The sequence below is a fragment of the Stegastes partitus genome, unplaced genomic scaffold (genome assembly GCF_000690725.1).
Source record: "Stegastes partitus isolate 25-593 unplaced genomic scaffold, Stegastes_partitus-1.0.2 Scaffold16, whole genome shotgun sequence".
Lineage (NCBI taxonomy): Eukaryota > Metazoa > Chordata > Actinopteri > Pomacentridae > Stegastes > Stegastes partitus.
This window is the reverse complement of record NW_007577747.1, coordinates 605,007-621,143: the sequence shown is the minus strand read 5'-3', so window position 1 is coordinate 621,143 and position 16,137 is coordinate 605,007. Positions and strand designations below refer to the sequence as shown.

Genomic DNA, 16,137 nt, shown 5'->3' with positions numbered 1-16,137 from the left:
CACCCTCACTAAACAACTTGCTTTTCACAGTGACAAGCCTTCAATCTGAATATGGAGCACTTTATTAGGATTGCCTTTTGGATTTTTACTCTCTCTGGTTCTCTTCAAGCAGGACCTCTTTTCAAGAGAGCCACCAGTGACTGGAACATCGACTTTATGCGGGCCAATGTTACATGTGTAAGTGATTTCAAGTTTAATATTTTCATTGCTCAGTTTGAGTTTCTGCCAGTTGCTAATACAGTTCAATCTTTTCTTCTGTCCACACAGCCACCAGATTCAACATTCTATTCTCCAGAAGAAGTGTTGGTAAGCCTATATTTGATATTAAAAGTTTTAGAATTACTTACTATGAATGATGCATTGTCATAACCTTCAGTAAGTCACAAATGACAATGAAATTTGGTGTGTGTGTACATATATATATATATACATAGATACATATATGTTCTGTGACAAACATGATGATGATGATAAAGCGATCAGTGAATAATATTTTAGAACAAACTCAGTCATGTTGGGTTCCCCACAGCATCAAAGACGCTCAAGCTTCTGGGTTCAGTTCAGCTTTTGTAAACCACATGTAAAGGTTCTCTAGTACAGGAAATGAGTTTGCCAGGTGTTGACATTTCACACAGCTGAGGCAGATTCTACTTGCTGGCTTCTCTGCAGCCACAAGCGTCTCAGTCAGATCAGTAAAAGGATGTTAAAACATCTTTCTCTGTCATACACAGCCGAAATGCATTACTACAGCACTGGACTGCGTTATGCAAGAACTTCTTGGAAAAGCCCGAGTGGAATGTGATGACCCTGAAAACCGCATTGGACAGGCTTTGGAAACCTATTCGACCCTAAGCGTGACAAGAATAAGAAATGGCCATGTAAGTATTTTCTTAACTGTGTTGCCAAATCAAGCGCGAATGATTAAAAAAAAATAAATGATAACATGTAATTTGTTTAAGAGGACTAAACTGACTTATGTTCACTCTAGGGACTGACAGACTCCCCTGATTGTGTCTGTGAGAAATGGCGCCAAACTACTTTCCATGAGTTTTTGAACAAAACCGAGACCTTATTAAATTTGGACAATACAGAGTCACACAAAACTTCAGCCTGATGAGACTGGGGACACGTGCGGCACATTGTCCCTCGATAGCTGTATTAATAAACACTGCAGGAAGCCTAAAGCAACTGTCAAGCAGCAAAGAACGGTCAATGGAACTTATCTATTATCAGATGACCAACCGATTGTGTTTTCAAGAATGTCTGTGTGTGTTTAAGGGATGTTTGCAGCATGTAATTTAACAACATCTCGACGTGCTGAATTGTATGACCAGAGGTATTTTATTGATGCTATGACTCCGAACACTGCCTTAAAATATTTATATTTATAACCATGCCATTGCAATATGGAGCTGAGGCAACTATTTATATTGAATGTTTTGTTTTTGTTTATTACATCATAATATATTCTTATTTCACTAACTATATATTTGTTTATATGTATACCTAATTTCTACCAAAAAAAAAAAAAAAAACAACTGCTGTGAAGTTCTCAGTCAATTTCCAACAATGAGAATGTACTTTGATGTCAACTACAAAGCTCTGAATTTCTATTTATATATTGTTAATTTATGTTTTATTTATGCTGTATGTTTTTGGTGCTCTATGCCTGAATGTATAATGTAATAAATGGTATGATTAACAATTTGTGCATCGCTATTTATTTCAAAGTATGGAAAATTCATTTATATTGCACCAATTATGTCATCTTAAGGCTCTTCACGGAGTAAGATTTAGATCACACAAAATGAGGGTGAGAAACGCAAAAAAAATCCAAACAATTTCCTCTGAGCAGACTCTATGGTTACAGTGCTAACAGTGGAAAGTTGTACAAGAATGACCCCTGAAGACTACAAACATCGTTTTCCAAAAAAAAAAAAAATTGCCCTCATCAAATTTGAAAGCATACATGTCTTAAATGATAAGATCTGCAAGACACCAAAGAAATTGTCTTAGAGCCACGTGTTCTCTCTCTTACCGTGAGCAATTAATGTGGGACAAGAATAGGTGTGCTGCCTGTGTAGGAGGCTGTATTTCCACAACGGTAAGGGCAACCGAAGCAGTCAAGCTGTCCACGAGAAGTGTGAGTATGGAAAATCAAGTCATAGTGAAGTCACTGTCAAGTAATTTTTGGAACAGGTTCTGTAAAGTCCCACGGTGTTCAGCTATTTGTCCTGAAAGGTGTTTGCCTATCCTCTGTCGGCAAGTTAGAGAGTTAGCCGAGACATTTTTAGCTAAATTGTATAGTTGTCCTCTTTTCTACTTTTAAACATCGTCCTAAAGACCCATGCTTTTAGGTCTCCACTATGACTTACATGGCTTTAGTCTGTTCAACACATTTACCCATAGATTTCTATTTTATTTTGTTTATAGTCTACAATCCTAATGCAATACATTTTGTGTCAAATTCTGTAAACATCTTATCACAGTCTACTCTGTATGTTTTGAAAAAAACAAAAAAAAAACATGGTACTCTGAAATAAAGAGCTGAAACAAGTATGTAACAAGCAAGGCATCTCAAAACAAAAAAAAATCTTAGTCAACTTCTCCTCCTTTGTGACATGGGCCTCAATTAACAAAAATCCGAAGTTCAGTCCAAAAGTGACACTCCTGCATGTTGTCAGCACCAACAGCCATCCAGAGTTCTTTCTTTCATCGTGTAAACACAGGAAATACAAAATGAGGTGAAACTCGAAGACCATAAGAGGTACAAACAAACTTGTCTTCTTTCAAATGGGATCTTTTCGTTTAAAAAAAAAAAACGATTTGCAGAACCTATTTCTTGCACTGGTGCGTCATCTACTCGTAACAATGAGAACTCTGATGCAATTTGCTACAGCCTATATTCTTAAAACTTTCCAGATTTCAAGGACAAAGCTGCAGATATAAAAAGCCTCCTCGGTGCCCACGTAGTTCTTAATCCAGCCGCTATATACAAGAATGTAGAGCATATGACACACTCGTATGCATAGCACCTCAGCATAGGTGCTACAGCCTCTAAGAGCTCAGATCTCAAATGCTTTCACTGTGTAACCACATCAAGGGAGTTGCATATCCTGTTTATCTCTAAACCTACTAGTATCACCTCAGTGACTGAGTGATGACAAAAAAAACAAAAAAAAAAAAGAAGTTGGGCTCATAAAATGTATACTGTATGAATCTACCTTCAGTAGTCATATTCTGTAGGGCCTGATGACGTGAATAATACGACTATTACTACCATAAATAAAATGCACACAGGTCACAATAGATTGCAGTCCACCAAAGGAATACCGTGGACTGACTCCACAGGCATCATTCAAATATTTTGTAAAGAAACGCCGACTTTGACTTGGTTTCCTGAGATCAGAGATATACACATCTGAGCACTGATGGAGTCTCAAGAATGAATGATTAGATTAGAGGATTTCTTTAAGGCTGGGAGGTTTCCTTCTTCTGATTTACAGGAGAGGTGCTAATTACTTGTTTCGCTTATATAAACATACTGACAAAATGTACTGGCTGGTGCAGCAAAAGGGGCTGTTTCGGTGCAGTTCCTTATACAACATGGCCTTTAAATGGAAAGGGCATCAAGCAAACATTCCTTTGCCCACGTGCTGCCTTAAAAGTTTCCCTTTTGCATCATATTTTAAAGCAGGTTGGAGGTGGGGGGGGGCATGAGCATGACCGCCTCCTCAGCAGAATCAAGCACAGTAACATCATCACAAGTAAACATGACATCACCATAAACATTGACTACTTTTAACAATTTTAACACAGCGCCAAACTGACACATAATTATAAACCATGTCAGGTGCCGTCAGCATTTGGTGCACTGCATTACACTTTGAGATGACACCCTGCACTGCATACAATGTCAAAGCAACAGCACAGAAAAGGAGACAAACGGGTGTGAAAGCTGGTGCTATACATACAACTGTAAGGCTTGATCCTTGGACAGAGATTCCCTGCATGCAATGGTGATTCCTCCTGTTGGCCACGCCACCAGCAGCTGAACACACCACTCCATTCACAAGGCTGCTCACAGCTTAAAGAGTAAATGATCTGCTGCATCGCATACACAGGAAACCAAAGCATTTCCTGTATGTGTACAAGCAATACAATATAGAAAGGCATATCAACAGCTTTCATCAACACAGGGAGGTCAAGATGTTTAAATGCAGTGACAAACAACCCGATATCACACACTACAGTCATGGCAGCACTAGAAATGCTAAGGCTTGTGAAGACGATCAGCTACATATCGAGAGCCGTGGCTTGTCATTTAAAAAGTGTAATCCAAAACTGTGTTGCCAACTTTGCAATTGAGGAAGCAGGTTAGTCACAATGTGTCGTCACATATACCTTAACATTTACTGCCTTCCCAAACGGGTATAAGTCACTAATTGCTGCTGCAGTAGCGATATGGATGTGGTCTTGACCATCTGTGTTAGTTTATCTACAGTACACCAATGCTGGTTTCTATTCCTATCGTTTTCCTTTTTACTATTAATACAAGTGCATTTTCTAAAAATCAGTAATTTTATTGTGACAGCAGATCACCTGCCAGACTTACCATACACTGGGCTACAGACTAAATGTCGTTGCATTGCGTTTTTACACAATTAAATGAAAATGCTCCCTTTTCTCTTTTCCTCATCACAGAACTTGCTCCAGGATGAACTTTGGGATTAAAGCCTCTAAGAGGTTTGTAGAAATCTAACTTTTTGTAGTTCTGTGTGTTGAAGGACTTTCAGAATATGTGCAGTTCGCTCTGACTTTTACAGTGTTTTTTGGTAATGGCAGCATATCGGCAAACAAAACAAAGGACACGCTTTTTGTTCCTGGCTTAATCTTTCTGTTTGTTTTATTATTGTCTTATCTTTGTGAAAAGACTCAAATGTTGCACTATACAGTGTCCGATGTTAAACTGCTGAATATGAACCAAACTATTCCAAACAGGTGAAAACACAAACATGACAAACTAGTACAACCAAACAGATCTATGTTATATAAATTTGAAAATAACTGACCTAGATTTAAACCATCTTGAACCTTCAGGAACATGAAGGCGATGTTTAAAAGCAGCTTACAACAGTTATGACAATGAATTCTACACATTTATTTCAATCACACACAGTTGCATACAATACTATTTTAAGCTGTAAAACAACATAAATTAAGCATGTTCTAATCACCATGCACATAAATGTATTTACTGAAGAAAGCACTGTGCTGCTTTGAAAAAAGGCCATACAAATGTATATTTATACACTAACTCCTAGCAGGGATTGATTTTAATCAATTTATTTTTTAGAATTTTAAACAAAACTGCTGGTAATGTGTTTCTATTCACATGGTGAAGTTATCAGGAAGCCAAACCTTGTCCAGCCAGGAACCAAAGCCCTGCTGCAACAGGTATGCCCGCAGCACATTCTTGGCCTCCTGGTACGGCTTTGCCATCTTCTTCAGTGAAAAAAAATCACAATAGAAAAAGTATGAATAGTGACAATCCTTGCAGAGTATTTTTCTACAGTAAATACGATATCTGCAGCCTCATCTAATGCTGTAATACAACTGTTATTTTACTGTATACAGAGGAGGAGGAATTGAGGGTACCTTGGCTTCTCTGTAGGAGCTTGTGGTCAACAGGTCCTCCCTTTCAGCCTCTTTGGCCACCAACCTGAAGCGTTGCAGCATTGCTGCTTTACACAGACGGCTAGCCAGAGCAGAGCTGCTCTTAAAGGGGGATCTACAACAAAATAACCAGTGTAACACTTTAGCTATGATGCAATCACAGATAAATCCAGGAGAATAGTAGAAAAAGGTAAATTCTAGGGATGTCCGATAGTGGCCTTTTTTTTACATTTTTTTTGCCAATATCCAACATGCCGATATTGTCCAACTCTCAATTTCCGGGGTAATTCGGATCTCCAAATTAATATCCCAATGTCACCACAACAACCGAATATTCAGATATTCAGCTCCAGCCCTACTAACATCACATACCTCCGGTCCTATTGTTAGTCAGGCACAGCAAGTTTGTTACTGCAGCCACACTTCTTTACACACTTCACAATGCAGTTTGATGACATCATCATTTGCGCGCCGGTAAATGCTGGCGAAATGCAGGCATTATTTTATCGGTTTTCATTATAGGCAAGAAAAAAAAGAAAAAGGATAACGCTATTGACCAAAATTACATTTTTATGCCAATATCGGGTTAACCCTGACTGAAATAACTGAGAGCTGACTGCGCAGGGAACGTGTGACGTTAAGAGGCATCAGTGATGTTTCAGTTATAGTTTTACCACTTAACATCTATCACTGAGGTGTGTCTGGATGGATTCTCACTCATCCAGGTGATGGTAGTCCTACAAGCTTCAGTAAAAAGCAACTGGACTTCTCTTTCTGGTTGTTGAAGACATTTCACCTCTCATCCAAATGATTTTTTCAGTTCTAACTGACCGGTGGGGAGGTGTCTGTAACTCTCCATCAGTCAGTTAGAGCTGAAGAAGCCTCTTGGATTAGAAAGGTTTTTTTTTTTAATAAATGCTACCCCATTGTTACTGCAGAAAACTCAAAACAGGAAAGTATCATCTAACACAGGCTGTCAACAAATGTGACTGACACCCTACTGCCAGTTTCCCATACAGGCATGCTTACTCATCTATGGTCTTGCCCTCGAGGCCATCCACAACCTCCAGGGAGCTGTCTCCTTCGCTCCAGTTGATACTATAGGTCAACTGGCTACTGCCTGGGCTGTTCATAGCCATGGGAGGTACCAGGCTAATGTGGGGCCTTATCATGCAGTAGAACATCGGCAGCTGAGAGGTGATCCCCTCCACACGCTGGCTCACAGCGATCTCCATACCACGAATTTCACTACAGTCAGTGTCGCCTGTAAGATTAAAGATACATATACAGTACTTTTAACAACTACATTTGGAAATCATGTACTGTTCTTCTGTAACTGCCTTTTCTTTTTTTTTTTTATGAGTGATCTTACTTTTAAACGTTCTCATGAATGTGTTCTACTTTGCAATGTTTACAAACCAATCCAGTACAACACATTTTGGGGTTTACCCTCCCAATTATGTGTTTTACAGTCATTGTGATTAGAAAAAGAGGAGAGGATTGTCACATAGAAAATCACAGATAATACTGTCTGTTGTAAAAACCTAACTTGCAAACTTTGTTAGAATATTGTTTTGATGTTAAGTTGTGAAAAACAAATGATTTTATTCGTGGGGAATTTGGTACATCGTGGTATCATTGTAAAGAAGCGAAGTTGGCCAGAGTTGGCAGTGTTACATCAGAGGCTATTTTTAGTTTGACTGTTTTTTGTTGTTGTTTTGTTTTTTTGTGAAAATGCAGTCTGTGTCAGCCAATCCAGTATTCTTCTATGACAACATTGACACTAAGCTTGTTTTACAGACAGGCTATCTGCCTTCTCCCTTTCTTTCTTTTTAATTGAAAATACTTCCAACATGCACCCCAGAGGTCCCATCTACCTCCTTTACCGATACCAAGCACTGGCTATGGCTTCAATATGACTGAAAAGGCAAATCAAATAAATATTATGAAAAAACTTCCCACTATCTCGCGATGACATTACCCGCTGAGGTCCCTACCTTGTCCAAGGTAAGCATGGTATAACTTAGTTCATTAAACAGTTTCTTTGTCAAGCAAAATACACCTCTGATAGATTTCCTCTACAGCTGAAATTAATGCAGCTTTAATGAAAACTATTCCATGAATTTTTCTGGGATCATGTCAAAAAGGTGCACACTTATCTCTATAGACAGAGAGGGTTGCAATTTGTTTTGTATGTGAAATGCATTATATCTTGAGGTGAAAACCAACTAAAAAACTGCTGCATGTTCGTTTACCACTTGTGTACTGTAAATTCCTTCAGTTAACTGGGAAAAAAAAAAACATGTGAACTTCAGCTCTTGTTGGAAATCAGGTTACACCACCATGAAGTGATTCTGCTGTTGTATTGATATTTGTTGTGCATTGAATGCAATCAATTTAAAATAGATTGTATTTTTGCGAGCAAGGTCCGGTTTTGAAAAAGGTAGCATGTAAACCAAAAAAGGAGACTGCTCTGCTAGTCTAAGGACCACAATCTGACTTGACTGACTTACCGATGAGAATGTTTTGGACATAGATGGGCTCAATAAAGTGGCTAAGCAAGGCTCCCTGGTATCCTAGCACCTGCCACTGAGTGATCTTGTCAGTGGTGGACATGCTGACCACTTTGGAGCCAGAGTGATCAAGGGCTGGCGAGAAAACAGAGAACACCTTCAAAAGAAACAGACCAATGTGAAGTTATGCATCAGTGGCAAGGTGCAATTTATATTTTGACAATGTGATGCTTTACAACTGGGGTGTGCAATCCTGGTCCTCAAGGGACACAATCCTGCATGTTTCAGATGTTTCCCTCTTCCAACACACCTGATTCAAATGATCAGGATCGTTATCAGGCTTCTGCAGAGCTTGATGATGAGCTGATCATTTGAATCAGGTGTGTTGGAAGAGGAAAACATCTAAAACATGCAGGATTGTGGCCCTCGAGGACCAGGTTTCGACACCCCTGCCATAGATGACAGAAAGTCATAGTGTAACACCTTGCCCTCCACTGACAGGTGCAGACTGATCTCAGTGTTGACTTGCCATGCTAGAATGGAGAGCGGGTTCATGCGCCTGAGAATTAGAAAGAAAGCTGATGACAAGTCTCATTGGAAAAACCGTTTTGGCTACTTTAAGGTTGAATTCATTTATCATACATCACTGGATCTCAAGTTGCTTAACAGAATACGCCAGTGACAACACAAGGGACACACTTACAGCTTGAACGGGATCTGAGCGGCACCCTTTGGCAGTTTGTTCATGTAAAGGTGAAGGGTGATGTCGCTCTTCAGGCTGAGGAGGCTGCTGTTGTTGTTCTGCTGAAAGATCGACTGCTCTCTCATACTGGCATTCTTGCTGAAAAACATCCGCAGGTGCCTGTACAAAAACCTGGTGACACAGTTCAACGTGAGTATCATGAACCATGTGTAGTCAGGGTGTCTTAAAGTGAAAATGTGCACTACTCGAAGAATAAACTTAAAGCGACTGTACTACCAACATTTCTGGAATACAAAACTGTCAAATTTAAAGACGTAAGTTTCCCTACAGGCGTGTCGTAACATTGATCTCTGGACTGCTCAAACAACATACGCATGTGTAGGCTGTCGTGGTCTACATACAGCTGTCCCATAAAGTATTGGACAGTTAAACTATCCTGAACAAGAGAATAGGACATAGAACTGTTACTCTCAGACATACACGCTTTGATAAATTCAGTGTATTTATAAAGTGATCATTCAATCGATTTTCAGTTATGTGAAATACGTCAAACTTGCTATTGATTATTGGTGATATCAGCAAATCCTCTTCAAGCAAATTTTGCTGCTGATCTTTATTTGAAACTATTTGCCTTCAACTTACCACAAAGTATAATCTACTTGCATGACAAAATTCCGTTGTCATTGCTCAGTGTATTCCTTTGCATCTCACGTAAATGAAGAGACAGCAATTTGTTCGACAGCACAAAATATTTAATCTGCATGCGAGGGAATGTTTGCGACTAACCTCATTAGAGATCTTCTTGCCGCGACAACTGCATGTGAATCATGCACAAGCCGTCCATTTGACGAGGCACCCTCCTTTGTATTGAAGTTCCCAGTGCCGAGAGCGACCACCTCACATTGACTGGCTGAGTGGAGAGAAGAGACTGTGTACAGTACTGAATACGCACACTTAGCTCCTGGCCACTTCACTTGTGAACAGACTAACAGCTGAGGTGTATTTATAAGCCTTTTTGCTTTTGTTCTAACTCGACTGTGAAGCATGGCCTTTCTTTCCTGAGAATACCGAACAGTATATAGTCCAACAGTTGTATGCAAATGTTGGGTATTCTCCTGTGTAAATTATCTATTTTGTTTTTTGTTTGGAAGTGTAAAGTAGTAAATACAACTCTTGCAGTTGCCTTCACTCAAATATTAATGCAGTTTCTTTTCTTCTTATAACATTTACTACATTTAGAAATGTCCGCCATTCTTTTATGCACTTGAACACATATAAGATCTCCCCATAGATTGTCAGTAATGTTCAAGTTGGGGGACAGTCATAACCACTTTTCTGTAGTTTGCATTTCTGAATTTTGAAGCATGCTTTGGTTGATTGTCCTGCATTCTTTTTAGTTTTACTTTCTCAAATGACTTCCTGTAACACTGGCTTCCACACAACCTCAAAGCATATTTTCTTCACACCTTTGTCTATCAGTTGGAGAGTAATGTTTGGAGGGAAAAAAAATGAGCAGCATCACACTAAACAAATGCTGTTTTTCTACAAATGTGCATTTGGTAATTCTGGCAAAAGTGCTAAAGTTTAAAAGTGACTGTGGCCTATCCAGATATTGCTTTCCATACTTCACATGGACTTTTGCAATGAGGCTTCCTTCTGATGACTCATCTGGGTCACCACTGCAATGTAAGGTAAACCTTAGAGCAGTTATTCACATGCGTGGAGATTTTGCTTTGCTTTTCTGCCTAGCAGATGCTTAGCTTTAACTTAAAGGTTTTACATTTTTGGTGACATTTCAGGAATGAACTGCAAACTTTCTCTGCTTACAACAATCAGTTTCTGGATAAAATTTCTCAAAGTCTGTAACAGTCAGCAGCAATGTTTCCGAATTTTTTCAACCGTTTTTAATGACCTGCAGTCCAAAGGAGCACACTTATATCTAACAGGTTAAATAAGTTCTGGTGCACTGATCGGTGCCGTACTTTCCCACATACAATTACTTAAATACTACTACTAAAATGTAATGATGTGTGTTGCTGCAGGATTTCTTTTCCAAAAAACATGTTTTTGCATCGGCACAGACAACTGTGTATATTAAATATTATACCCTCTACAATCTGAATAAAGCATAAAAAAAAAAGTAATAAATACTACTTTTGTAAAACTCAAATTACTTTATGGACAATGTCACAGACTAATTTTAGTTTCAGTGTTTCTATAGTTTATAGGAGATTGAGGTGGGGCTGTTATTCATTGCATTCTAATTGTTCCTGTTATTTTGTCATTAACACGCCAACAATCTGAGTGTTTCCTTAATCTAAAGAGAGCCAACTGGAAACACCAGCGCTTATTTTTTATTTCTAAAAAGTGACACCCCAAAATGTAATTATAAACAAGACTAATACGATGCAAAACAACATAAGCTTACGACTGTAGCCTGAAATGACTGGAATTTGTAACTCAGGGTTGCTTATTTGGTCGACATCGAGCAATATTTAAGCCTAAAGGCCAATTCATGGTTTCTGCAGCCAATAGCTTGACTGTGGACGCAGCTCTGTTGATACTTTCACAGAGCCGGGCCAGTTGGCTATTCAATCAGTTACATTTTCCCTCATACTGAACACAGAAAAACACACGTGAAAACAGCAGCTGCTTACAGATTGGGCTGCAGCACCGTAACAGTGATTATTCCTGAGGTGTGCCAGGCAGTGTATGAATACAGAATAGGATGTCTGGATAAATGAGGACTTCCTACTGTGTTGTGGCTCTGTTAAGGAAAGCACGATTATTGAGTGAATCATGATTTCATCCAGATTTTTGTCCTTGTGGGAGCCACTTACAAGTCTGAACAATGAAAGCTGCTGTGGTGCCTGCAGAGCCGGAGAACTCTGGATGGCTGTTCATTAGCTTAGTGAGCTGATTCCTGACAGCATGTGGAATCTGGAGGTTTACAGACTTCTTCCTTCCTGAAAAAATGAGTAAGAAAAAGAAACACTTCAACTGCAGTCAGTTGGCCAGGACACACATACTACAGTCGTAAACAAAACTTTACATACACCAATGTCTCCTATAACTGAATTTTCTATCATTAAAACTCATGAAAAAAAACAATCACGCATTGTGATTCTTTCATAGATTTATTGTAGGTGTTCTTTCAATATGACAAAACCAATTGGATTTAAGACGTGTGTGATGGCCGTGTCCACAGCCACACAGAAGGTTGAAGGATTCACACACTGACAAACACCATTACCACATGTTCAGTGACTTCGAGTTCCAGTCACTTAAATTACACACACACACACATTAAAAGTTGGGTTATGAACACTTTGACAACACTAAGTTCTTTTTTTGTTTTTTCATTGTGCTATTAATTCATTTCTCTTTTCTTAGAGTGACCTGGCTCCTGCGTGGCACTCCCTGGTTGGACACTGACAAACGATGGGGCTGAGGGCAGAGCATGGCTTTATTCTGAAGGTCCTCTAACAGACCAGACCAAGAGCCCTGACATCATGGGGGGATTTGGGTTTCTTTGTATTCGTTTTACCTGTTGCCTATATAGTTCCCCCCCATGCGTTAAATTTGGCCTGATCAGCCAGTATATATGTTGCTCCAGGGTCTCAGTCTGGCAGCTCTATTAGTTCATGTCCAGTGTTGTTAGCTTTATGTTTCAGTAGAGTTAGATTTTGTTGATTTCTTTTAAAGGGCCCTACAACTCTGATTTCAGTACTTTCAGTTGTTTTTTTGTAAAAGCAATTTTTGGAGGTAAAATAAATCTGTCTTTTGTGAACTTTAAACCAGTGTTTTTGTGCTTTGACTGCTTGGCCCACAACAACGTGATTATCTTCACAGGTAAAAGATTTTTTGTATAATTATAAATATATATAATCTATTTTAGATGGTTGTGGTTACTTTAAAAATGACAGATGAAGCTATAGGCAAGCAGGCAAATATGGAGAAACAATCTCAGCCATGCTGTCATAGCAATGCTTCAACAGGTGCATTAACTGTACCCGCTAGGCCACTGACAACACTTGATAACATGGGCTATGATGAAATGCACTACCTCAGCTGTTGGCACATCTAAAAGCGATGTGCCAACAGCTGATTAGGAACAACATGAGGCAGGCAAGGCAGCAGATATGGAAGTGGTGTAGCCAAATATGACACTCATCCTATCTTCCGAAAGACCCATTGTGAAATTTTAGTCTGGAGCCCTGCAATGAAGAGTGAAATTTGTAGTTGCAATGGCTGAACTCTACAATGTGTACACAATTATTAGGCAGGTGAGTCATAATACTTGACTACAGCTTTTCCCAACTCCAAACCTTATACCTTAAATCCTCATTAAATTGCATCATTTTGAGTTCATATATATTTAGTGTGAAGAGAGGCGGTGTGTGAAAAGGCAAAATGAGAGTGACGCGTGATGGAGCAGATGGATGAACACAGGGTTGGCTCACTATTGGACACAGGGCACTTTGTGTCAGGTGCCAGCAAGGTGGAGGAAGGGTACTGAAAGAGGAAGTATTGAGACCTTATGGGGTTGAAGATGGACTGAAAATCAACTGCTGAGCCTATTATTAGATTCAAGAAGGACATAAGATTTATGTAGGAAAATGCTCCTCACAAAGTATTTTTTCTACAATAAAATTAACCCGGAAGGAATACAAGTTGCCAAATAATTCTGTGTGCAGTGTATACACTCTCATGTAATGTGTCTCAGCGTAAACTATCAAACCCAAGTAAGTTCAAAATGCCTGTATATTTCTGATGCCAAGACGACCCAGCTACAATTACGGCAGCAGTCAAGAAAGTGAGAGAATCATATGGAAACCCAGAGTTACCGTGAATGGCTCCACAAGGATGAACGTCAGAGATGGAGGACTCATCTTTAACTGGCAGGGGTGGAGGGAGCGCTAGAGAAACAAAAACAGGCATGGAGATGGATGAAAATAGGTGGCACCCTGTGAGATATTTTGCTGTACTGTAACAGTCTTTAAACTGTTTCTAAACTGCCATTCAAAGCTATTTTTAACTGGCATTGTTGACCATTATCAACAAATATCTGCTGAAATATGTCCTCCTGTTAAGTATTATTTATTATGGCTCCCTCATGTAGCATTCCTGTACCAGACCTTTTATGCTCAGTCAATCTAACTAGTCCAAAGTTTCATAAATGAGTTCTGATTTGACAAAAACTAGTGTCTATCAGGGATGACAATTATATATCGGTGGTCAATTCATGACCATTAATAAGAGGATTGATTCAAAAATATGCTAATCAATAATGCAAGGGCTGAGTGGTGTAATTGCAGTAATACCTAAAGGCATCTTCACCAAAATGGTAGATGGCAAGGAGTCTACACTTAAAAAGCACTTTTCTATCTCAGTGGTACTCAAAGGGCTTGACACTGTTTCCCATTAACCAAATAACACACACATTTACACACCAATGGCAACAGAGCTGCCATGAATGTCGCTTGCCTGCCATCGTGAACAACTTTGGCTTCAGTGCCTTGCCCAAGAACACTTCAGTATGCAGAGGGCCAAGGACTGAACTACAAATCTTGTGATTAGTCGACAACCACTTGAGCCACAGCAGCCCAACTGCCCCAGAAACAGCTCTGTCTTATTTTGTCTCAAATGTGGACACATTTTTTTTTATTATTTTACTTTGATCAGACTTAACCTGGTGCTTCAGGGAGGGGGGACTTCAGGCTCTCCAAGGTGGGCAGCAGCTCCTCCAGAGCAAGCTGAGCTGCTTTAAGCCGAGCGTCCTTCTTGCGTATTCCCATGCCAGTCCTGTACTCGACCCCGTCGATGACCACACAGAAGGCAAAATAAAGCCCTTGTATGTTGCCTAAGAAAACAACAGTGAAGAATTTGATGGCAACCTGCAGGTTTTATTCTGATTGACCCAGGGCCTTCAGGAAGCTGTGCCTGGAGAAACTACCACAACAGTGGACAAAAACACTCTTGTATTCTATGATAATAAACTAAATGTGGGTGTGGTAAAGGTATTCTGTTAGAACCAAAAATGTGAAGACAAAGTTTAAGCTATTTTACATGATTAATCAAGAAAAATAACGTGCCAATTATTTGATAATGAAAATAACTGTTTGCAGAACTCCACAACATGCTGGGGAGCTTTACCTGTGGTTACAGTCTCCTTTAGTTCCAGCTGGAACTGAAAAATGTCGGCAAGCTGATGGAGCAGAGACACAGCATTTGTCTCACCCTCCCTGTATCTGGCGATCAGGACTTCCGGTAGGACTTCTGACTTGTAAGCAGGACCTTAGTTGACGAAATAAAGAAAAGCAAAGAAAGGGCAGGTTAGCGATGTAACACCCACATAGATCTGTCAAAACAGCGCTGCAGCAAACAACAAATCTCACAGAAGATGAATGCAGTCTGCACTCATTATCAGGTTGAAAAATGTAATGGATTATTACTTGTGACAGATGTCACTGATTTACATCGTGTGAAATTTAAGCAAATAAAAATCTCAAACTAACCAGATCTGAATTTCCTTCCCACTCGTTGGTCAAACACATTTTTGCTTGGATCACTGAAGGCAGATGGTGGCTCATATGACTGTGTGAGTCCTGATGTTGCAGGCAAACTCTTCACAAGAGTTGTAAAATAGGCTCCTCTGGGACCTCGAAATGATCTACCAGCCGGAAACATCCTGCAAGCTTTCACAATTTCTGGGAAGAAGAGGACAAACAAGTCAAACTGTGACACATGGGTGAGCGTTGGGCTGTGTTGTGTTGACAGTTAGGAAATTTTGTTTTGTTTTACAGTAAATGTTTGAAGATATTCCCAGTGAGTTTGAGGCCGTTTCATGTTTGTTAATTGGATCTGACAAATATTAATTAATCAAATGGCACCTGGCCCCCAGGCAAAGACAATGTAGCATCCCTGGTTTAAGGGCATAAAACCAATAACCTAACAAGCTGAATACTTCCCGAGTCCTCGTCCAGTCCAGGTTTACATTAACTTTAGCTGAATTGTAGATTAACAAGTACCTGTCACAGCTGTACAACCAGCTAAGCTACCTAGCGATGTAATCCATACTGTAACCACAACGTGACAAAAATTAAATAAATGCAAGGGTTGGTGTAATTGCAGAAATGTAACACTGCACATCCTTATCATTTAATATAATGATGTTTTTTCTTGCCATTATTTAGCTAAAGCTAGCTAGCCCACCCTGCTAAATACTACTGCTAATTCTAATTA

At 39.5% G+C, this 16,137-nt stretch overlaps 1 protein-coding gene and 1 long non-coding RNA gene across 2 annotated transcripts in view; both read right to left on the bottom strand.

Moving 5' to 3' along the window:
- The window catches only part of LOC103364042 (uncharacterized), a 33,467-nt gene extending 29,396 nt beyond the window's left edge, over positions 1 to 4,071 (bottom strand). The window contains exon 1 of the long non-coding RNA XR_520524.1: positions 3,975 to 4,071. This is a non-coding gene — a long non-coding RNA (uncharacterized LOC103364042). The remainder of the gene's footprint in view (positions 1 to 3,974) is intronic.
- An 809-nt stretch (positions 4,072 to 4,880) lies between these two features.
- On the bottom strand, positions 4,881 to 15,582 carry adad1 (adenosine deaminase domain containing 1 (testis-specific)). Its single transcript, XM_008290980.1, is given in 12 exon segments — positions 4,881 to 5,505; positions 5,659 to 5,791; positions 6,706 to 6,940; positions 8,190 to 8,346; positions 8,673 to 8,748; positions 8,893 to 9,063; positions 9,679 to 9,802; positions 11,733 to 11,858; positions 13,740 to 13,811; positions 14,585 to 14,755; positions 15,049 to 15,178; positions 15,400 to 15,582. Coding segments are annotated over 12 exon segments (1,692 nt in total). The 3' UTR covers positions 4,881 to 5,391.
- Between the last annotated feature and the right edge of the window lie 555 nt (positions 15,583 to 16,137).